Source organism: Petromyzon marinus, chromosome 24, assembly GCF_048934315.1.
Source record: "Petromyzon marinus isolate PM22_M1 ecotype Great Lakes invasive population chromosome 24, UKy_Petmar_22M1.pri1.0, whole genome shotgun sequence".
NCBI classification, from domain to species: domain Eukaryota; kingdom Metazoa; phylum Chordata; class Hyperoartia; order Petromyzontiformes; family Petromyzontidae; genus Petromyzon; species Petromyzon marinus.
In genome coordinates this window covers 889,928-913,600 of record NC_133690.1, presented here as the reverse complement: position 1 = coordinate 913,600, position 23,673 = coordinate 889,928, and the positions used below count along the sequence as shown (strand labels likewise).

Sequence of the window (23,673 nt, the reverse complement as noted above, 5' to 3'; positions counted from 1 at the left end):
TTTGAACTGAGGCTTCAGCCACATCAATCACTCAAGTTGAAATCCCAATAGCACGCCGTGTCCTTTAAAACAATGTACATCTCCGGATGCCAGGGGGCACAACAGTGAGGAGATACGAAGTGAGGACTGCTTGCTATCATTCATTTTAAGCAACATGTATTTCTAGCTTTGGCTTTTGGCCTTCTCACTTATTTGTTAACGTGAGGCTCGTGTTCCTTGCAATGGTTTGGCTCAAGCTCAGTTGAACAGTGTTGTATATGTGGGTGTGTGAAAATTGATGGAAAATAATGAAAATTAAATGAAATTCGAAATGTGCATAATTAATACGAAATTATGTTAATTCGTGTAATTATGCGTATAACTATGCTAATTAGAGAGGTAATCGTATTAATTCATACGAGTGGGTGTGGTTGTGTTAATGATAGCCTTTATGATAATCAGGCCCCGCCTCGTTGACGAGGTGGGGTTATCAATCAGGATAACGCAATCAATCGTGTGCAGTTACGCTAGTGTCAATTCGGCCTCGTTGTCTAACTTCGTATTATTGATCAGCATAATACAATGATTCTCGCTTTAACACTCCCCGAGTGTTCATATTTTAGGTCCCAGGTTCATATCATTCGCTTTAAAGTTTAATGAGTGTGGATTGGTGTCTTTATAGTTTAGGTTCCCGAGTTCATATCTCATCGCAGGATACAGATCTTATGCAAAAATTTCAGGAAAAAATCACACGACCACAACTGTATTAATCAATTTATTTCTAATTAAACCTTAACTATAATATGTATGTGAACTCTCAATCTCGGAACTTCAACACGGTATCCACACGGTATCAAGACAGTATCATCCACGACTGTACGATTTCACTTTGATAACACATGGACCCCGCATAAAGCGATTGCTGTTAGTGAGAGAGTCAGAACATGCCAATGCTATGCTACACAAAAGCTTATACATTATAATATGAACGATCATTATGCTTGAAATGGTCAGCACATTATCACAGGCGATTGATTAACATGCAACGGTATTCATATAAAAAGACAATCAAACAGTTATTATTTCCAAAGGCATAAATGTAACAACAGATCCACCGGACAGACTATAAGATTACCGAAATGGCTTAGTGTGAGGGTATGCGGCGGAACGTGTTATCTCACGGGAGATTAATTAATTCGTGAATAAGATTGTATGATCAGAAAATCGGTTTAGCACGATTCCTCCCCGGGAGCGTAGCTCCGTGGCGAAGGTGCCAAGGGTTAATTCGTATTGATGGATCAGTTGGTAACTTATGCGATTAGAAGTACAGTCCAAAACTAAATATTAAAGAGGAAAATTACGAATATACTTATAAACGACGGACTGTTATCACACGATCGATGCTTCCACGGCCAGATGGTTCACGGACTTGAGTGTGTTTGTGTGTCATGAATTGTGTGGAGTAGTCATTGTTTGGAGTTGAGTCTTTAGGTCCAGCGAACGTCAGATTGGTCGTGTAGTGGGGCATAGCGCATCATCGTATCGTGGAGTTCTCTTTATAGGGTAATGTGAGTGTGGTTGGTCTTCTTGCGTTAACATACGTCAACGTGTCCCTTGTATGAAAGGGATACTCACTCCCTTTAGAGCGGTCAGGGTGAGTGGGGGTTGTGCATCATACGTATCGGCGTTCCCTCCTCCACACAGCAGCCAGCATCTGTCCACGGGGGAGAGTTGCTTGATCGCTCTCAGTGCTGCTCAGTGGCTACCTCTCTCCACTGCTGGATGAGCTGCGCGATCACGCTCGTGCTGGTTCGCTGACAGCAGTTTCTCTCCGCTGCTGGATGAGCTGCATCGGCACGCTCCCTCTCTCTGGGTGGAGAACTCGAACATGCTCGTTGCTGGTTTGCTGAAAGCAGGTTTTTCTCCACTGCTGGATGACTCAAGTCGCACGTGCTCTTGCTCTGGTTTGCAGAAGCTCTTGCTTGGTGCGTCGGTCGCTGTGCAGCTGGACTCAATGTAGAATATACTTTCAGCAATACTCTTTCTTTCAGATCTTTTAAAATCACACTCGGTGGCGCCTCACTACCTTGCGAGTCTTGCCAACGTCAGTGGGTAGCGACGGGGCCACTTTGGCCTCTGCTCGCCGCCCCCTGCTCTGCAGCTCGCCGGCTGGCGACCTGTTGCTCTCGTTCCCGATTTGAACTGCTCCTGAGCTGACCCACTGGTCGAACTCTCTCCCGTGTTGAACTGCCCTGAGTTCCGACCCCCCTGGTCGAACTCCCCGAGTTCCGACCTCCGAGTCGAACTGTCTCCCGAGAATCGACCCACTGGTCGAACTCTGGTGAGCCGACCCCCCCCCCCCGGTCGAACTCTGGTGAGCCGACCCCCTCCGGTCGGACTCTTCCGTTCCGACCTCCTCTGAGTCGAACTGTCTCCTGAGAGTCGACCCCCAGTCGAACTCTGGTGAGCCGACCCCCCCCCCCACCCCCGGTCGACCTCTTGTGAGCCGACCCCCTCCGGTCGAACTCTTCCGTTCCAACCTCCTCCGAGTCGAACTGTCTCCCGAGAGTCGACCCCCCGGTCAAACTATGGTGAGCCGACCTCTCACCGGTCGAACGGAGCTTTCAATGCTCAGGATCCTCTTTTTATGCCCAAAAATCCCTTCACTCGGATCCTGCCCACAAGGCGGGGTTTCTTTCGATTTTTGCTGTGTCAGGATTTGTCCGTATGTATCTGCGTCCGTGTGTGTGTCCGTACGTGTGTCAGTGTGTCCTTGTGTGGATTACCCACGGTATATTCCATTGTCATACTCCTACCATAAAACCCAGAAGTAAAACAATCAAATGTTATAAATTGTCTCGAAGGCACCTCTCTGTCTGGGTGCACAACCTGGAGGGAGGGGCGATATTCCCTCCGACTTTCACCGACGCACAAAGAAATGGTTAAAAAGTTTTAAGTTAACATTTCATTTCATCAGAGTTCCACAGTTATGATTCTGTATTAATCCAAGGTTTGGGTCAGCTTCCCGTTGTGGTGTTTGACTCGTGTTTCCCCGAGCGTATACACACTCCTACCCCGCACTGCGGGGATACAAAGACGGCCGGGATCTTCCTTTCTCTCCGACCCTGGGTTTAACATCGCCCTTTGCTTACGTTGCAGTTTTGCTGTGCGCTTGCATTTATTTTCCTCTCTACTCTTACTTTAACCCTGCTTATTATTTGCGTATGGGTGGATTAGAGCATTCATGTTGACTTAGGAAAACCTGATTGTTATAGGCTTCGGGTCAAGTCGTATACAAATTATTAAAATATGGAAATACATTTCATATTAAATTAATAGGCGGGTGATGGTTACATTGACGTAGCTTGTGGCAGGGTTCAATTGAAGTGGGTGTGAAGATCAATAACTTTAGCCTACCCTGTCGTTAAATTCCGACTTTAAGTTACTTTAATAGTAATGCAGAACCAATGAGCTTTTTTGACTTAACTAGATCTAGGCTAACGCAACCTCCCAGTGACCCTGGCTTTGTGTTTACGTCAGCCCCTTGCAATCCGCTGCACTCTGTTCTCTATCTGCTCCCTCTGACCCTGGGAGGGCTCTGAACGTCAAAATCGTGTTAGTGGGTCAAGGTAAATATGACCTCCACATGCCATGCTGAGGCCTGGTTTGGTGTTTTTATTCATTATTAAAATTAAAAGAAACAATAGAAATATGTATCTATATGTATTGAAAAAGTACTTGTTAATATTAAGATGGAAAGGGGGGCATATACAACAACAGGGCTGGGACCACGCTCAGAGCCAGCTCGCAGCGGGAAGAATACGACCGTCAATGATGGTGCGCCGTGTGGTTGTGCGCTGTGTGGTTGTGCGGTTGTGTGGGTGGTTCATGCTGAACGTGGCTCTGCAGGAACCGCTGATGGAGGAGTACGCCATTGCGGCACAGGTGTTCAAGTTGAGCACGTGCGACATGTGCGAGATCGCGCGCAACAGCGTGCTGCAGAGCGCGTACTCGCATGAGGTGATGCACATGACGACATCGCGACATCGGTGCACGCTCACACGTCTGAGGGCTTCAACTAGTTTTCTTATTTTGTATGGCTTATATAGAGTAACTGTGAAGAGATGCAGTTGTAACTGATTGAGTCATTCAGTTGCTTTGTCTAAGAGTTTATGAATTGCAGATGCACTCACCCACTGCCTTCACATATGTACTTGGGGCAGTGTGAAGTTTTTGTATTTGTAGCCAGTCACACACGAGTCTTCGAATTTGCACTTGTGCTTTCGGTATCCACATCTTCTGTAGTTCTGCGGATCCGGTTAAGCACTGCCCATTGTTTACGTGAAAGATCGGATCTGGGACTGTGTGATGGTCGTGGTGGGAGTTGCTGATCACGTGTTTGTTGGGAACGTTACCAAAAGCTCACAAAATCTTGACTTAAAGCTTTCGTGACTGCAGTAATTCATATTCTTTGGGTCTTTTGGTAAAGTCACGTAGATAGGTTAAAAGAAAATAACAAAAAACTACGACGTTTTGATCGCAACACAAGCGGTCGTCATCAGGAAAAGGGGGTTCTCGCCTCGAGCACCACCGTGGACCATCACTTACATTTGCTGCCCTGCCCATGCTACTGACACTTGGGCTACGCCCATTTGAAACCTTTATAAACAGTTTGCCTTCAGAGGCTAACCCTCTTTTCCTGATGGCGACCACTTGTGTTGCGATCGAAACATCGTAGTTTTTTGTTATTTTCTTTGAACCTATCTACATGACTCGACCGAAAGACCCAAAGAATATAAAAGCTCACATGTTGGTCCACTCCGTTTCGATGCTGAAATGTGTCACAAAGTTTTTGTAGCATTGCTCCATCTAGTACGACCATCCCACCGGTTCCAGTACCGGTACGAGGGCCCATGGCCAGCAGAAGCTGCTGAGCCGAGATGTGGGTGGCGGCAGTATGGCCTGACCTGTGTGGGGATGACAGGCTGCAGGAGCTGGAGATAATCCCCTTACTCAACATTATTTCCCAGTTACCTGGTTTGGATTTCTGGACATATCATGGTTTTCAGTTGCAGACGAAGGGAAATCCATCTTGCAGTTTAATGCAAACGGCCTCTGGCCTTGCTTTAATCGTGTATATATCTCAATGGAGGTGCCTTAATTTTTTATGAATTAGTATGAATTGGTCGCCTGTATGCCCAGAGTGCACTGAATATAGGAGACTACAGGGGCCCAAGCCCCTCGTCAAAATTACGTATGTGTTGCACAATTGTTCCGTGGTATATTACAAGTGGTTTATTCTTGGCCAAATGCAAATCACCACAACGATCAAAAGAAAAATGTCACCTTGTCAACGCTTTCTACCCTCTGCCAAATCCCACAGCTGCTGCACAGTAGACACATTCCCTCAAAGATCTCCCTTACAGTCTCCCGCAATCTATCCTCAGGCCTTCCTCTTAGATGCCGGACTCGTGGAGACCATTCCAATGCCCGTCTCCATCCCAATCTTGCACACAAGTCCAACCATATTCACTGACCTGCCATATTATCTTCCGGACCCTATGCATTGCGTATCCTGTCTTGCCATGACATTCTTGGTGTCCATCTCAGACACCTGAGCTGAAATGCAACTTCTTTTTGAGGTTAGGGTCCAGCTCTGATCCATGCACCACGTCCTTTATACTCAAAATCATAAAACCTTTTCAAAGTGGCTTCATCGGCCATTAAAAGCCTGCATCGCTAATGTACCATGGCTGCGATTGTGAAATCACACCGCCATTATCATTCATACCGCACAATTCGACAAGGCCCTACTTCTCCCCACCCAGGAGCCACATGCTGGTGCTCATGTGTAACGCCTCGCTGCATGCATGCGTGCTCGTGGGACGTCCCCCCGTACACCCTCTTTTACCCATGCGCAGGAGAAGAAACATTTCTTGGGAAACAACTACCTGCAGGACGGCCCAGCGGGCAACAATATCCTGAAGACAAATGTGGCGCACATCCGCCTGGCGTACCGCTACGAGACCTGGTGCTACGAGCTCGACCTCATTATGGACGCCATGAAGGCCACCTCCGAGTGAAGCGCACATACGGCACCTTCACACATCAGTATTAGTAGGATTAGCGCGATGGCTGGCTGTGTCAGTTTGGGTTAGTGTAATAGAGGTAGCAAGAGCTTAAAAAGGCTTTCATCCAGCATTGGATTGAATATGGCTGGTGATAATAAAGTGTTCAATAGTATTTCATTAGCACAATTCTACGTATGCTAAGATTGATAACCTGTTAGACTATCAAGAGAGTACAGCAGATCCAAGTGGTGAACGCTCACTGGTATACAGCCAACTGTTTTGGAGCAACTAGTGATTGCTTACAGTATTAGTATGTGCCTAAAGGCATACAGGCATCTTGATACGGAAATTGTTCACTAAACAGTTTATAATTATTCATTCATCATGCAGTCAGCGAAGGACCGTTGCGCCAAATTTGTGACGTTTTGCGACAGCATTCACATAAACTGCTCTTGCTGCCATACAGCGATGTCTCGAGTGATTTATTTGATTCACGTATGACAGGGTACAACCACGGGGGCTGTGTCATTTCTTTGAGGGTCGCAGTCCACTTCAATTATCAACCGCCAACTTAAGTGCACAATTTATTGGAGTTTGCGCATCAAGACAGGGCAGTGTCCAGAAAGTGACAGCCGACTCCCTCGAAAGGAGCTCCCAATCGCTAGTCGCAGATGCAATGGTGACATTTCTGATGAAATCAAACCATCGGATGCCAAGGCGTCTCTGGCATCACATTTGGAAAGACTGCAGCTGATCCACATCAGCTTGAAGCAACATCCAGGCCTCTGCACCATACAAGAACACTGACACAGCACTGGTAGACTCTCAATTTGGTTCTCAGACTTAAAGGTTTCTGGGACAAAATGCAGTTCAGGACCATTCATTATTCTTGAGGCCAGGCCGATTCGGTGCATGACATCAGGTCTACATCGTCCATCAGTGGTCAGATAGGGAAATGTATCCACTGCTTTGACAGCTTTGCCACTGATTGCATAGGGTGCTTCTGGAGGTCCGGAGCCCAAGTTCTGGACTTGTTTTCTGCCATGAAACAGTCCGATTTTTCTTGCATTGTTGTGGAAATGTTGGACAGGTGTGAATGTATTAGGCTTCTCAACATACAAGGCTTTATATTGTTGGCTCTTTCGGTAAATTCACGTAGAAGGGAAACAATAAAATAATAAAAATATATTAAATCAAAATACAAGGCTTTAATTATGGACTCATTATTTTATTTGTGTCTGAAGCAATCAAAAATAGACTGGAGTGCAACTCCGATGAATGGTAATCCAGGGATGTGCGGTCAGGAGAGGCAGTGGAGGCAGAGCCTCACCAGTCATACTCCAATGAAAATAGCTGTTCCGAAAAGTAAAAATAAGAAAAGAAATATTAAGATTTTTCCACTGATCTGTGTTATAAATGTAATTTCTGTACGATTCCAATCGTTTTTATAGTCAAAATCGCCAAATTTGCGGAGCTTCGCTGCAAATACAGGAAGAGACGAGAGGTGAGGCAGTGACGAACTCAGCCTCCCCTCTGATTGCGCAACCCTTCAGTAACTGGATGGAGCGCGGGCAATAAGCGCGTGCCTGTTACTATCTCAGTATGTCACCAATGTAATGTTTGTAGACCCTTTCATTTCATGTCCTCGCCTTCCATACTCCAGCTAACTTATTTCACGTATGTGTATAAAGATATTTAGGCTCGCTGGTCTCGTCATGAAACTGCAATGAAAAAGCACCAGGGGTGGCAGCACATCTGCCTCACAGAGGGGGACGTGTCTAACACGCCCCCCTCAGTGAGGCCACGCCCCCCTTAGTGTGTGAATCTGGCTCTGACACTAGCCAGTGCCTCCCCAGCCATTGACCTCACTGCACATCACTGTGGTAATCATGTATGGTGGTGATGTGGATTCGCAGATAAAAGGAATTGAACTGATCTTATCAACTAAAACAGGTAAAACTAAATCTGTACAGTGTGACAGTAATAATATTCTGAAGCAATGCCTTAAATTAACACTCCAAAATAAAGCTACACAATTCCACACTTCCTGTTGTACTGGGTACATGTGTGAACTATACTGGCCAACAACACGAGACAAACAGTGCATGCAGTTCACACATCGAAACACCAGCACGAGGATTTCTACATTGCCATCCCAATGCCAGTGCTGTTGGTAAGCAACTATAATACACAGCCCATCAAGGGGGCGGCTGACCAGCACCATAGACGAGGACATCGGTGTCCCCCGGTGATTATATTCTTAACCGGACAAGAACAGGAGCGGGACTCGCTGCTCCTGTCTAGACGCTGCCTGCTTTGAGTGTTGTGTGGATGGGAATCGTATCCATGTCACCGGGATTGTAGGGCAGTGAAGGAACTGCTACAGGGCTCTCGCATACCCAAAAGCATGCACACACATTTTTAGTTTGTTAAAGTTACTAAAATAAGCATTTCGGAATTTATTTTCCTATTTTAAAAAAACTCTAGGATGGTTCACCAACAACTGGTAAACGGGGAACCGTTTGAGAGCCGTTAACATTTGTGAAAGTCAGGAAGCGGTGATCGTATCCAGTGGAATGTTAATGAATGCACCGATTGGCACATGCGAACGTAGAAACCACCGTGTGGAACAGGGAAAGGTGCAAGATTGATCCCTCCACTGCTGGCAGAAGAGCCAACACTAGATGGAGCACAGGGGGGGTACTTGGTCTACTCTCTCACGCTGACCAGATGTCTTTGAAAACGCGAAAGCACTCGCATATCGCCCCACAAGAGACCGGCCAATAAACTCAATGACTTGCCCATTTACACAGCTGAAGGTACCGATACCTTAATTTCTTATTTAATAGGTACATATTTTATCTGCTTGAAACTTCGATGTGGCAAACCACACGTATGCAGTTACCAGAAAGTACACTGCAGTTCAACAGGTGCATTTCTCACAAATATAAATCACAGCTCTTGTAAATATAGAGCCAGGGCTAGGGGTCTTGTGCCATGTCTATGCTAGGATGCAACATCATAAAAGCAGCACAGACCTCACTCAAGGCTCCGTGCCACCAGTGCATGGTGAGGTGAGCAGGGAGCAAGGTGGGGGCTGCTGGCTCTGTGAGGTGTTCCCCGGGGACCAGGGGCAGCTCAAGGCTGATGCGACGTCCCTGCCGCGTCGGCCAGCGTGAGGATGTAGTTTGCAACGTCCTCATCTGTAGGGGCGTCCGGCAGCAGCCACGACTCCTCTGGTCCCTCCACCTTGAGTCGACAGATTGGGCAGTTCCTGTTCTGCCCACTCCTGTGGAGCCACAGAAAACCCAGCAGGGCAAGAAGTGTAGTGCCTGATACGTATATATACGTATCATCGTTTGTCTTGTGCTCCATGCTTTCCCTAAGACAGACATGAGCTCTTTCTACCCACTTTGATTATATCTCACCATCTGCACAATAAAATGAAATGTGAACTTATAGAGGATCAGAATAAAACTGCTTCTCAAAATGCTGTACATAATTTAGCTACGAATGCTTCCAAGTCCATGACTTCCTGTTGGACTTGAAAACTATGGAAGACACTCTTAAATTGACATTGCAAGCATTTTAAATTGTGTACATTCTAAATCTCGGTTTTCCCTCGATGTTTTTCAGAGCACGGTGTTACATGCTATTGAGGGAACCTGCAGCGCGCTGTTCCACGTTGTTAGGGTCAAATCGTCACCAGTGAGCAGTGATGCAATATCCATTATACTGTTGTAGTGTGGTGAAATGTAGCGCACACTGTTGGCCGAGGGCAACTGAGGACAAACACGTGCGCGTGTGCAACATAACGTTGCACGGGCAAACCGCCACCTAAATTGGGAGAGAAGCAGGTGCAGACCGGGTCGGCCCGGGGTTGCACGCTGACACCGGAGGTGTTGCCAGGGAGACGTGCGATAAGGAGTGATTGATGGCCTTACAGGCGCCAGCCTGTCTGGCCCTAAAGAGACACAAGGGAGGAGCTGGACAATTGGGAGGGGGATATAAGGACATGTGTGAGAGCGGAGCAGGAGTTCGTGTTGCGGGGACCAAGAGGGAGAAGATGTCTCGCCGCTGCCGGGAACGGACCTCAACCCTCACGAGTCGCCAGGCGGGTGATGGTTGCTCCCCCCGCCCGGGTTGGAAGAGTGCGTCTGAGGGATCGTAGGCTGCGGGAGCGCTGCTGTGTGAAAGCCTCTGTGTGAGCGCTGCTGTGTGCAAGCCTCTGTGTGAGCACTGCTGTGTGCAAGCCTCTGTGTGAGCGCTGCTGTGTGGAAGCCTCTGTTTGAGCGCTGCTGTGTGCAAGCCTCTGTGTGAGAGCTGCTGTGTGCAAGCCTCTGTGTGAGCACTGCTGTGTGCGGAGCCTTGAGTGCAGAGCTGCTGAGAGCACATGCTGCTGTGTGCAAAGCCTTGAGTGCAGAGCTGCCGAGAGCGAGGGCTGCTGTGTGCAGGTTAGCGAGATGTAGCATAGATAAGAGTGGGAATTGGTTAACAGAAGTGACCATCGCAACATTTATAGGAGTGCCGACAACTGGTGAAAGAATAGGCTAATAAAGTGTAAGCAGGTGACCTCTTACAACGTGAGTCCGAGTGATTTTACAAAACACTACATTTGGTGTTAGAAGTGCCAACGAACCTTCGCCGTCATGTCCAAGTCGGCGTCAAAACAAAGAAACCCACCTGCTGCGTCGTCGGACGACGAGGCCGAGCAAGACGTCGTCCCTCCAACAGCTCCGGTTGCCGGAGCTCCGAGCGCCCACTCCGATGACGTGCTGCAGTCGGCGCAAGAGACCATGGCGAGTCCAACCCTGCCGCCTCCCCCGCAGGGCTGGTTGGACATCGCTGGTCATCTGGGGAGGCTGTTGTCGGCCGCTGCTCATCTGTTCGAGCGGATGACGGCTTCATCGACCACCGGGCACCAAGATGCGCGTCCCGCCTCTGTCGTGTCCGAGGCGACGGGAGCGCTGGACCTGGCCGCCATTTCGGAGGCTACAGCTGCGCTCCCCAAGTCCGCCATTTCGCGCGATCGGACCACGCTGCAGCAGCAGCCGCCGATTTCAAAGGTGGAGGACGCCTACAAACTTAGACGACTGCCGCCAGTGCACCAGTTCGTAGCTGCAGAAGGAGATTGGACGGCTTTTCGTCGTCGGTTCGAGGCCGCCTACATCTCGATGGGATGGACGCCCTGCGAACCGCTCTGAGCTCTTCCCACGGCCCTCGACGACGACCCTTTTGCCGCTTTCTTCACCATCCCCAAGTCGGATAGAGCGACCCTCACGAGCACCTACACCGAGATGGCCGCTATCTATGACCCCCCAACTGATATTATGGGACCTCCTTTGCCAGTACCAACATATGATAATAGGGTTTTCCCCTTTTTTCTGTTTGGAAATTATTTCGGCTGCGGCGACGGGGCGAGAACGCAAGGGATCCAGGTTCAGTTGTTAATAGACACAGGGGCCGTTACGACTCTGGTTTCCGAGGCTGTATTCCTTCATCATCCAATCCTCTTGCCCCCATGGAGAGCGCTTGTGTTGCGGCTAACGGGGGGAACCTGGGTATAATGGGGCAAATGTCGGCCTCTGTGCAAATTGAGGACATCTTTTTGGAAGGTAAAATATTAGTTTCACGGACATTGGCCGTGCCCTGTTTGTTGGGCACCAATTTTCTGAGCAGGATGCCCTTGAAAATTCTAATCGACCAGGGGTGCACTGCAGACCGCTGTCATTCATGCAATGGCTAGCCAAATCGTTAAAGGTGCTTGCGGGTTCTCAAATGCTTGTAGCACTGTGTTTGCTCAAAGAGTTGCCTTGACCGGGGCCGGAGGAGTGGATCCTGCTAACCCCTTCTAACGTCGTGTTGCGATCCCCTTCGCTCGTGGGGGCTAGGACAGTTGTATCCGTTGGGCACACGCCGTTTCTTCAAGTACTGAAGGCGGGACACGCGCCAGTTGTGATTCAGGCGGGTATTGTCCTGGCACACGCTTCGGCGGCCCGTTGTCTTGATAATGCGGAGCCGCCTCATGTGTGTGCTCCGAGAACCCTGCACTTACGGTAGTTCAGTGAGCTCAGCTGCGCCGGCTCTTGAATGATTTTTCAGATATATTTAGCACTAGCAAATTTTATATTGGGCGCACGTCTCTCCATCATCACATCAATACGGGTGATTCACCCCCAATTCGGATTAATTCGCATAGACTCAGCCACGCTGAGAAGGAACAGGTATGCCTGGCTGTTGACGAGATGCTGGCAGCAGATATTATTGCTCTGTCCAATAGCCCGTGGGGAGCGCCCATAGTCCTAGTGAAGAAGCGAGTTGGGAACTTGAGATTGTGATGATTTTCGCAAAATGCTTATCCCCTTCCTCGTATGGACTCGCTCGACGCATTGTCGGGCGCGCAATTCTTTTCGACACTCTATTTATTGTCCGGGTTTTGGCAATTGCCCCTCGACGATGAGTCGAAACCAAAAATCGCCTTCCGCACGCCCCAGGGCCTTTATCACTTCAATTGCCTTCCAATGGGATTAAATTCAGCGCCGGCCACCTTTCAGCGGTTAATGGAATTGGTCCTAGCAAGGTTGCAATGGGATTCTTGCCTTATATATTTGGATGACGTCATCGTCTTTAGCAAAACCTTTGACGAGCATTTACAGTGATTGTGCTCAGTCTTTGAGAAAGTACGTGTGGCCAATTTGAAATTCAAGCCACAGAAATGTAATTTGCTTCAAACATCGGTTAAATACTTGGGCCACATAGTTAGCGCATCCGGTGTTGCTACAGATTCGGAGAAGACCTCGTGTGTACGCACGTGGCAGGCGCCTAAGTCGGTAGCGGACATCCGCAGTTTTGTCGGATTCACTTCTTACTACCGGCGGTTTGTTAAAGATTTCACCACCATTGCTAAACCACTGCACGCCCTCATGGCCACGGCCCAGAGATTTCGGTGGGATAAGGCTGAAGAGGATTCGTTCCTCGCCCTCTGGGCCGCCCTCGCCAATGCCCCCGCGCTTGCGTATCCCGATTTTGCTAAGCCTTTCATCTTGGACACAGACGCCAGCGATACGGGCATCAGGGCAGTCCTTTTCCAGCTTGTCGAGGGCACAGAGAGAGTGGTTGCTTGCGGCAGTCGAGTCCTGTCTCCTGCTGAACAGCGCTATTGCATCACGCACAGGGAGTTACTGGCCATGGTCTATTTCATCCAGCTCTATTGTCCTTATTTGTACGGACGGGACTTTGTCGTCCACACGGACCATGCGGCCCTCCAGGACTCCCTGCGCATCGACCAGCCGTCCGGGCAGTTGTCCCGATGGCTCGAAATCCTCCAGGGATTCTCGTTCACAGTGGTGCACAGGAAAGGCACCCGGCACGTCATCGCTGACGCCTTGTCCCGATTGCCACCCCATGTCGCGTACACGTGTGCCTCGGGCGCGTCGAGATGTAAACCCTCGCAAGGGGAGGCGCCCATGGTGCTCGCGGCAGCCGGGACGTGGGATGCAGGCGCTCAGTCACCACGGAATTCTGTTCTGGATCTTGATCATGAGACATGGGCTAAGTTAATGCATCTGGGTGTGCATGAAACGTTGGCAACGTTGAAAAAGGACTTTTACTGGCCCGGCATGGAGAGTGATGTCCTCCTCCTGATTAAAGGTTGTGTCAATTGTGCTCGGCGAAAATCTCCTGCCCTGCGACCGCAGGTTCCGTTACAGTCCATCGTGTCACGGATGAATGAATTGGTGGCCCTTGACATTTTGGGTCCCTTCCCAGTCTCCCAGAGAGGGCACAAGTACCTCCTCGTTGGGGTTGAATATCTAACTCGGCCTATGGCCTGGCCTTTGGTTGACCAGTCAGCTGCGTCTATAGCCGACGCCTTTTTGAATTGTTACGTCCTTCATAAGGGGGCCCCTGAGCAACTACTCACGGATCATGGCAGGAATTCTCCTTCAAGTTGCTCCAGGAGGTGTGCAAGTTCTGAGGCATGCAGAAAATTTGCATCTCACCGTATCATCCGCAGACGGACGGGATAGTTGAGCGATTGCATAGAACCCTCACCGCCATGCTATGCCAGAAAGTGACCGAGGGCCAGTCGGATTGGGATCTGCACATTCCGGGGTTCCTCGCTGATTAGAGACTTGCTCCCCGTGCCTCGACGGGATTCTCACCGTTTTTTTTTTATGTATGGGATGGAGCCCGAACCCCCAGTGCAAGTTCAGATGGGATTGCGCTCCCCGCAGAAAAGATCGGTAGCGCCTGACCCAATGTTGCAAACGCTTGAGCAGCTGCGGTTGGCCCGCCAAGCCGCTAGGAGCAACTCGACCTACACAGACAGGCCGGGAATGAGTGGCTGAGGGGACAGGGAGGGCCAGGAATATCTTGGAAAGAGGGGGACAGGGCTTGGTTACATTACCCCCAAGTGCCTGTGGGCACGTCCCCAAAACTGTACCGTCCCTGGTAAAGACCCATCGAGGTCATTGAGGTTAGGCGGCCGCAGTGCGTGCGTATTCGATTGGCCCGGCGACGCTGGTTCGTGCATCCATCGCGGTTAAAAACATACGTCTCGTCCGGTCCTGTCGATTCATCCCCACATCCCTGGCGGCCGATGTCTGATGTGCGCCGACCGCCACACCTGAGGTAATGGGACGTGAGGATTGTTCTGTACCGCCTACAGGACCGGAGAACCTAATGGCCATGGACGGAGTGATGTGGACTCCTCCAGCGGACCACTCATCGAGCCCGAGCGGAACCGTCTCTACCCACGAGGATGCCATGCACTTGTTCACAATGCGTCGTTTTTTGTTGATTTCACATTCCCTTCATTGATTTCATATTCCCTGCTTACGATTGTGTTAGGGGTCGGTCACTGGTCATGACAGCGTTGTTGTTAAGGGTTGTCGCGATGCATACGCGCACGGTTATGTATATTTACAGCCGGGACAGCTGGGTTTTTTATTTGTGGGGGGGGGGGATGATGTAGTGTGGTGAAATGTGGCGCACACTGTTGGCCGAGGGCAACCAAGGACAAACACGTGCGCGTGTTTAACATAACGTTGCACGGGCAAACCGCCACCTAAATTAGGAGAGAAGCAGGTTCAGACCGGGTCGGTCCGAGATTGCACGCTAACACCGGAGGTGTTGCCAGGGAGACGTGCGATAAGGGGTGATTTATGGCCAGACAGGCACCAGTCTGTCTGGCCATAAAGAGACACAAGGGAGGAGCTGGACAATTGGGAGGGGGATATAAGGACGTGTGTGAGAGCGGAGCAGGAGTTCGTGTTGCGGGGAGCAAGAGGGAGAAGACGTCTTGCCGCTGCCGGAAACGGACCTCAACCCTCATGAGTCGCCGGGCGGGTGATGGTTGCTCCCCCCGCCAGAGTCGGAAGAGTGAGTGGGTTTGAGGGATCGTAGGCTGCGGGAGCGTTGCTGTGTGAAAGCCTCTGTTTGAGCGCTGCTGTGTGCAAGCCTCTGTTTGAGCGCTGCTGTGTGCAAGCCTCTGTGTGAGCACTGCTGTGTGCGGAGCCTTGAGTGCAGAGCTGCTGACAGCAAAAGCTGCTGCGTGCAAAGCCTTGAGTGTGGAGCTGCCGAGAGCGTGGGCTGCTGTGTGCAGGTTAGCAAGGTGTAGCGTAGATAAGAGTGGGAATTGGTTAACAGAAGTGACCATAGTGACATTTATAGGAGTGCCTACAACTGGTGCAAGAATAGGCTAATAAAGTGTAAGCAGGTGACCTGTTACAACGTGTCAGTACGAGTGATTTTACAAGACACTACACTGTTGTTGTATGCTCCAAAGTCTGCCTTCAACCCACACTGACCAATATGGTTAAGTACTGTATAGTCAAATAACTCTGACAGCCCACAAGGCAAATGTATATTCGTGTGGTTGGTTGAGGGTGAGTATGTTATGAGTGGGTGTGAAAAGATGTGTGTATGTGGAGCGCGGTAGTGTAGTGGTTAGCACGCTGCGCTATGAACCCAGCGACCCGAGTTCAATTCCCGCTCACGGTCAACACCAGTGGCGATTATTTGAACTGGTCCTGGGCCTCCCCTAGGATGATTCAGTCTCAAATGAGTACCTGGTGTGGTGTGTAAACATCGCCACTGGGGAGACAAAAGCGGCCGGGTGTGGTGCTGGCCACCCACCCCCATATGTACCGTTCCTGCCTGCATAGGTGCTCGCTAACAGGACTTGCCCCTAAAGTCTGTTAGAGGCTATACGGGAGATCTTTGTATGTACACAGCGGGTGTGTGATTTGTGCTGGTGTTAGCTTATAGAAGATGGACATCACTGGAGGAATGCAGGCAAGGTTGATGAATCAAGGTGCCTTCCATGACCTGTCCTATCCTGTTGAGTGTTATCCCCATGAGTGACTTTAATGCCCGTGTGGGTCATGCAACTGGAGCTGACATCGTCCCCCCGTCCTCCTGATGCCGAGGGGAAATGGGTGAGGTTCAGGACTGACTCATGCAGCTGAAATGGCTGCATTAGGTAAGCAGTCCAGACCCCCCAGAAACCCTGGCTGATGGAGGAAGTGTTCCGGCTAGACTCCCACCATCTACAACATTCCATGTCGGAGAATTAAGAAAGGCACTTTCAGCACCACATCAATTTCCAACATCAATCAAGAGAATGTGGTCCAATCTTCGACCCTCAGGAAGAAGTCTGCAGGCTTGCTGAGCATTTTGTGAGGTCTTGGGAAAGGGGAAACCCCTTAGCTCAGATAACATCATGGAGTATATTTCGGTTAACCGTGCTGGGCCTGCGATGCCTTAATTTTCGTATTCTGTATTTGATGGTTGATGGTGAGGGAATTCAGACCAGATCCATTCCTAAGAAGCTCTGAAACAGGCTTCTGAGCCGAGATATTCCTCAACGTAAATAGACCCAAATCTGGCGGGCCCCTTAAATCAGCCCAAGATCGCTACAACTGAAGCTCATCCAATTTAAATTCATGCACAGCACCTATTTAACCAATGAGAGGAGAGCTAAATTTACAGACATGTCACCGGATTGCCCTTCGGGCACGGTCCAGATACACCTCCACTCCTTCTGATCATGCCCAGATGTACATACATTTTACTTGAATATTATTCACCTTCTTGAATAATATCTGAGACACAAAACTCAGCGCCTAAATTGAAACAACTCTGTGGGGGTTTAAACCAGACTGCATCAAATCACCAGCAAACTTTACTGTAAACCTTTAACATCATGGTCAGGAAGATTCTAGCAAAATGTAAGGACCACGAACCCCCCTCATGGAAACGGTGACAAAGTACCCTCCTTGCCCTCGCGGGAATAGAACTTTCAAGCCACAAACTTAAAGGCAGGGAACGTGAGTTTGAGGTTAGATGGTCCGACAGAGCCTGATGTAAGGCACGCACGCTGGGAGGTCGGGGAGAGGGGATGGGTGTAAGGGGTGGTGCATCCCCTCCTCCGGGGATGGACAGGAGTAAAATACTCCTCTGCGGGACTTTGACAGGTTGATAAGTTCACTGAGTGCATGTAAATTACTCCTAACCCCTTCGTGTTGAGGAACAGCACAGGGCGACCCAGAGCCTGAGATGAGGTAAAGCACTGGGGAGAGACAACCTCTCAAGAGAACTACTGAGAGTGGCATTTGCATGAAGGATGCACTATGTGACATCATTACCATCGTCAGATCCACAGCAGGGTGAGTTCTGCAGGATTAGGATACTTTGGTGGTCTCCAATTTTAAGGCTGACTGCACATTGCTTGCACCAACTACCAGGGCAACTCCCTCCTCAGTGTGCCAAGGAAGGTCTTGGCAAGGATTATTCAACATAGCCTTGCACAGACACCATATTCTCTATTGGTCTGCTACAGCCGAGGTGTGGAACATTTCAAAAGGGACCTACATCTCTGCTTTATTGACCTGGTCAATGGCTTATGAAACCATCAACAGTCCAGGGCTATTGGTTATTCGTCATGCCTTCGGGGTTCTTAACCCTCTGTTCACAATCATTAAGGACGTTGATGGTGGGCAGGCCCAGAAAAAGTTGTGTGGCCCAGAGTTAGAGCCATTTTCTGGTCACCTTGGGGTGTAACAGGCATGTCCTCTGGCCCCTGCAATATTTAACATCTTTAACCACGCAATTCTATGGATGTATCGGTGAAATTTCCATTTGGCATTAATACAATGGGAGGCTGATCAATGCCCGGGTTTGGTCACGGCATGGCTCCTTATTTTTCAACCGTGTTATGTTTAATTCTGGCTTACTCTTAGGAGTTGGAGATGCTACTGCTGAACATGGAGCATGCTACTAAAAAATATGGCCTTATGCTCAGCCCCACAAAACAAAGCACCTGTCTGGGTATGTTATGTCATCCAATGGTCCCATCTCTCCACTCTCCATGAGTAGTGGGGCAGTTGTGGAGAGTGGATCACTTTCCGTACCTGGGCAGTGTGCTTATGATCAGCTCTGGTTCGGCAGCTGAGGTCTCACTCCAAATCAGTCGAGTGGCATATTTTCGTCAGCTGCGTAACGCTGTGTGGACGTTGCCTGGTCTGTCACTTCATACTTCTTGGCCACAGTTAAGCCTTCCCTTCGATGGTTGCAAAACATGTAGCCCTCTAAAGGAACATTTAAGCAGGTCTCAAACACAGGCAAGCCTGCTTATGATTAATTTGTTAACCAGACTGGAGTATTTGAGCTCACAGATCTTTGAAAGATCTGGACACGTTCCCATCAGTGAGCTCCTCCGGCAAAAGATGCTGATTTGGCTAGTTCATATAACCCGCATGCCCAATCCCACATGCCCAAGCAGCTTCTGTTGGGCCGGATAGATGGGGCTAAATGGGTGTGGCACAGACTAGAGAGGAGACAGACTGATGCGGTACAGAAGGATGTGGAGCTGATTGGATTTGCCAATGACTGCTACCAGCAGTGTCAAGATTGACCTCTCTGGAGGAGGTTCGTGACGGAAGCGACTGGGCAGTTGGGGGCGCTGCCTTTCAGCAACAATGGAGGGCAGAGGAGTCATACTCACAACAATGAGCAGAGTGCCAGGTGTCTAAAACACAAGTTGGCACATTGGGGAGCACAGTGGATACATCTGCCAGTCATCTCAGTCAGTCAACCCACAGTACCTGGGTCTGTTCCATGACCTGCCAGCGAGCCTTCGACACTTCACGTGGCCTCAAAGTGCACCTGGCCTGGCACAGACGCCACGATGACATCATCGCCACTTAGTGGCGAATGGCGGCTGTTATGTAATGTATGTGTAGTAACATAGAATCGGTCACTTAGCAGCATAGCGCTTGTTGCTGGCAGGGAAGGGGATCTGCAGTGACAGCAGCCCTGACTGACAGCAGGTCATGTGATAGACCAGAGAGAGGGATGTAGAGGAAACATTACGGAAGGGGCACATCCAGAACCTGCTAGTAGGATCCAGAAGGGGGGCGTGGCCAGGGCAGAGCCAGGCCACGCTGACGGTATAAGAGAGGCCCCGGGAGGGGACCTCGGGGCTGTTGTTTGGAGTGGGTTCCTGTCGTGCTGCTGGAGTCTTTGTCGCCGTCACCGTCTTCACCATCTCGGCGTCGCCAGTCAGGCAGTCTGCCAGCTGTCCTGACTGGGAACCGTAGTTACTAAGTGTGAACTGTTATGGCTGTTAATAAACAAGAGTGCCGCCTACTCTTAGTGTCTCTGAGTAAGTCACTGCATATGTACAAAGTGAGTGTATGTTTGGTCAGTGGGTGGGCGAGGGTGTGTGAAGTTGTATGTTCACACAGCGGTACCAGCGGTCAATGCAGCTGTGGCAGAAACTATGTGTGCAGGGCAGGATGACATCTGAGCGTCCGTCCATGCAGATGCAGCATTCCTCTTCATCCGTAAGCTGTTTGATCCTGATTGACGGTGCGAAGAGAGCTCATATTCAAAATAGAAAATAAACTGTATATCGTTTAACAATAATGCTAAGAGACAATATTGTATTATTTGGGTCTTTCGGCAAAGTCACGTAGATAGAACAATAAAATCAAAAAGTGAATATTTTTATTATTTTGTATTCACTTTATTTTCCTTTTTAAATTATTTTATTGTTCTATCTACGTGACTTTTCCGAAAGACCCAAAGAATATGAATTCCTGCAGTCACGAAAGTTTTTAGTCAAGATTTTAGACAATAGTGTGTTTAATATTACGATTATTATGCTTATTACCCAAAAAATCTTACAGAGCCTCACGACTTTTTTAGGAGGGTCCTGCCAATTTTTCTCAGTAGGGAGCGATGTTGCTGCTGTGTGATCCCAATTGAGTATTTTTTTGCAATACCGGTTACATTGTATGATTTTTAGCTATGGGAAGAAACCAGAGAACCATGAGGTAACTCATGCAGAACAGCGGGAGAACGTAAATACTCCCCCCAGAAAGGTGTCCCGAGTCGGGAACCAAACCCAGGCTCTTCCTGCTGTGAGGCACAAGTGTTACCGCTACGGCAACCTGTCGCCAATACAGGCCTACAATGTCAGCGGTTTGCTTTATTTTGCCGATTCGGCATGAGCAGTAGGGCAAACCTCCCCATCCACAGAGAGGCGTGGCAGGCTCCCCCATTTTCCATCTCACAGTCCGCGATGCTCCCAGCCTCCTCCGCTTTTGATAAATCTTCTGCATCCTCCGTCTAGTGTTACACAGGATAATAGAAAATGGGGCAAACATTATTGTAGGTTGCAAATCCAGAAATTTGGAGCTCATTTCATAAGTTGTAAACTATAACAATTATAATTTAAACAGTCATTACTGCTCACCCCCGGTTAAACACGTCAACCATATTAAAGTAAAAATGTAACTATTTTTATTTTACCAGGTAAGGCCCACTTGGGCTATATACAGTGAGGGAATAAAGTATTTGATCCCCTGCTTATTTTGTACGTTTGCCCACTGACAAAGAAATGATCAGTCTATAATTTTAATGGACAGGTTTATTTGAACAGTGAGAGACAGAATAACAACAACAAAATCCAGAAAAACACATGTCAAAAATGGTATAAATTGATTTGCATTTTAATGAGGGAAATAAGTATTGAACCCCTCTGCAAGACATGACTTGGTACTTGGTGGCAAAACCCTTGTTGGCAATCACAGAGGTCAGACGTTTCTTGTAGTTGGCCACCAGGTTTGCACACATCTCAGGAGGGATTTTGGCCCACTTCTCTTTGCAGATCTTCTCCAAGTCATTAAGGTTTCGAGGCTGACGTTTGGCAACTCGAACCTTCAGCTCCCTCCACAGATTGTATATGGGATTAAGGTCTGGAGACTGGCTAGGCCACTCCAGGACCTTAATGTGCTTCTTCTTGAGCCACTCCTTTGTTGCCTTGGCCGTGTGTTTTGGGTCATTGTCATGCTGGAATACCCATCCACGACCCATTTTCAATGCCCTGGCTGAGGGAAGGAGGTTCTCACCCAAGATTTGACGGTACATGGCCCCGTCCATCGTCCCTTTGATGTGGTGAAGTTGTCCTGTCCCCTTAGCAGAAAAACACCCCCAAAGCATAACGTTTCCACCTCCATGTTTGACGGTGGGGATGGTGTTCTTCGGATCATAGGCAGCATTCCTCCTCCACCAAACACGGTGAGTTGAGTTGATGCCAAAGAGCTCCATTTTGGTCTCATCTGACCACAACACTTTCACCCAGACGTCCTCTGAATCATTCAGATGTTCATTGGCAAACTTCAGACGGGCATGTATATGTGCTTTCTTGAGCAATGGGGTTATTTGCGGGCGCTGCAGGATTTCAGTCCTTCACGGCGTAGTGTGTTACCAATTGTTTTCTTGGTGACTATGGTCCCAGCTGCCTTGAGATCATTGACAAGATCCTCCCGTGTAGTTCTGGGCTGATTCCTCACCGTTCTCATGATCATTGCAACTCCACGAGGTGAGATATTTCACGGAGCCCCAGGCCGAGGGAGATTGACAGTTCTTTTGTGTTTCTTCCATTTACGAATAATCGCACCAACTGTTGTCACCTTCTCACCAAGCTGCTTGGCAATGGTCTTGTAGCCCATTCCAGCCTTGTGTAGGTCTACAATCTTGTCCCTGACATCCTTGGAGAGCTCTTTGGTCTTGGCCATGGTGGAGAGTTTGAAATCTGATTGATTGCTTCTGTGGACAGGTGTCTTTTATACAAGTAACAAGCTGAGATTAGGGGCACTCCCTTTAAGAGTGTGCTCCTAATCTCAGCTCGTTACCTGTATAAAAGACACCTGGGAGCCAGAAATCTTTCTGATTGAGAGGGGGTCAAATACTTATTTCCCTCATTAAAATGCAAATCAATTTATAACATTTTTGACATGCGTTTTTCTGGATTTTCTTGTTGTTATTGTCTCTCACTGTTCAAATAAACCTACCATTAAAATTATAGACTGATCATTTCTTTGTCAGTGGGCAAACGTACAAAATCAGCAGGGGATCAAATACTTTTTTCCCTCACTGTAGCTCTTTTTCAGAAGTGACCTGGCCACAAACTATAGCTCAACGAGAAGTGGCTTATCACATGGAAATTATAGGAACCGAATACTCTAAACACATGCTTCTAAACCTGTGGGGAAAAACCGGAGGACCCCGAGAAAAATCCACGTGACCACGGGGAGAGAGACATGCAAACTTAAAATATAAAGACATCAGGGTCAGGATTGAACCCACGACCTTCTGTATATCAGGCGAGGGAGTTAACATCTCGCCACCGTGGTGCCCCCCCTCTGATGATTGCCTCTCTACCAAATATTCCCACATTTTACGTACATTGGCACGAGATGAAGTCAGGTTTAGATGCTAAATACATCTATATTGTATTGTATGATAACCTTCTCTCCAGCCAGGGATAAATTACACCCGATTCCCAGCCGCCGAAGAACTTAATGACGTTGTACCATGGGTTTCACTGCGTCTGCGATGCCCTGTTCCGGCGCGAGGTCACTTGTCAGATGGGGCAACCGTAGGGGAACCGGTTCTGCTGTAGCAGCAGCAGCATCCATAGCAGCAGCACAGTGAGCCTGGCCCATCACCTCGTGGTAGAGCAGGGTGAACTGATGCAAGTTCATGATGCGCGACGCCTCGATGAGCCCCGTCGAGCGTGTCACCTGCACAAAGGAGCTCTCTGTCTCAGAGCAAAGAACCAACGAAAACTACAAGCGCACAACCGTAACTGAAAAGAAAGAACTAAATAAATTTTCCACTCGAATACGAAAATCGTAAGACCAAACTTGGGTTCCTAGCATCAGAGTTGGATTTAATAATTTTTACATCCAAGTCGATGCTCCCCAGCAGCGGTCGTGTCAGCCGTGACTGCTTCCTACATGCCACTCGACATGTGAAGACGAGCAGCATCTGAGGCACAGAAGAGTGCAAAAGTTCATGCTTATTTTGATGTTAGTTGCTTCCAAAATGGTTTCGACTGGTTCCTACCGGATTGTTATACACGTATTCTTGGTTCTTTCGGAAAAGTCACGTAGAAGGGAAACAATAAAATAATAAAAATATAAAACAATTAAATTCTCACGACGTTTCGACTGCAACACAAGCAATCATCATCAGGTGTGAAAACCACAACAAGAAAATTTGAAAAAAGTGGCGGTTATTTTAACGTTAGCACCACGGATAGCGATTTGAC

At 48.7% G+C, this 23,673-nt stretch overlaps 2 protein-coding genes across 4 annotated transcripts in view; one reads left to right on the top strand and one right to left on the bottom strand.

Moving 5' to 3' along the window:
* The window catches only part of AMPD1 (adenosine monophosphate deaminase 1), a 32,453-nt gene extending 25,940 nt beyond the window's left edge, over nt 1-6,513 (top strand). The window contains exons 14-15 of the mRNA XM_032959772.2: nt 3,889-3,999; nt 5,901-6,513. Coding sequence (XP_032815663.1) covers nt 3,889-3,999; nt 5,901-6,062 — 273 coding nt within the window. The 3' untranslated portion in view covers nt 6,063-6,513. The remainder of the gene's footprint in view (nt 1-3,888; nt 4,000-5,900) is intronic.
* A 744-nt stretch (nt 6,514-7,257) lies between these two features.
* RNF141 (ring finger protein 141) overlaps nt 7,258-23,673 on the bottom strand; it is a 45,857-nt gene continuing 29,441 nt past the window's right edge. Inside the window, exons 4-7 of one of the 3 annotated variants that reach the window (XM_032959773.2) lie at nt 22,934-23,143; nt 20,581-20,684; nt 19,805-19,912; nt 7,258-9,339 (exon numbers count right to left, since the gene is read on the bottom strand). In XM_032959773.2, coding sequence (XP_032815664.1) covers nt 9,189-9,339; nt 19,805-19,912; nt 20,581-20,684; nt 22,934-23,143 — 573 coding nt within the window. In that variant the 3' untranslated portion in view covers nt 7,258-9,188. The remainder of the gene's footprint in view (nt 9,340-19,804; nt 19,913-20,580; nt 20,685-22,933; nt 23,144-23,673) is intronic. The other 2 variants (XM_032959774.2, XM_032959775.2) reach the window with 2 other exon arrangements.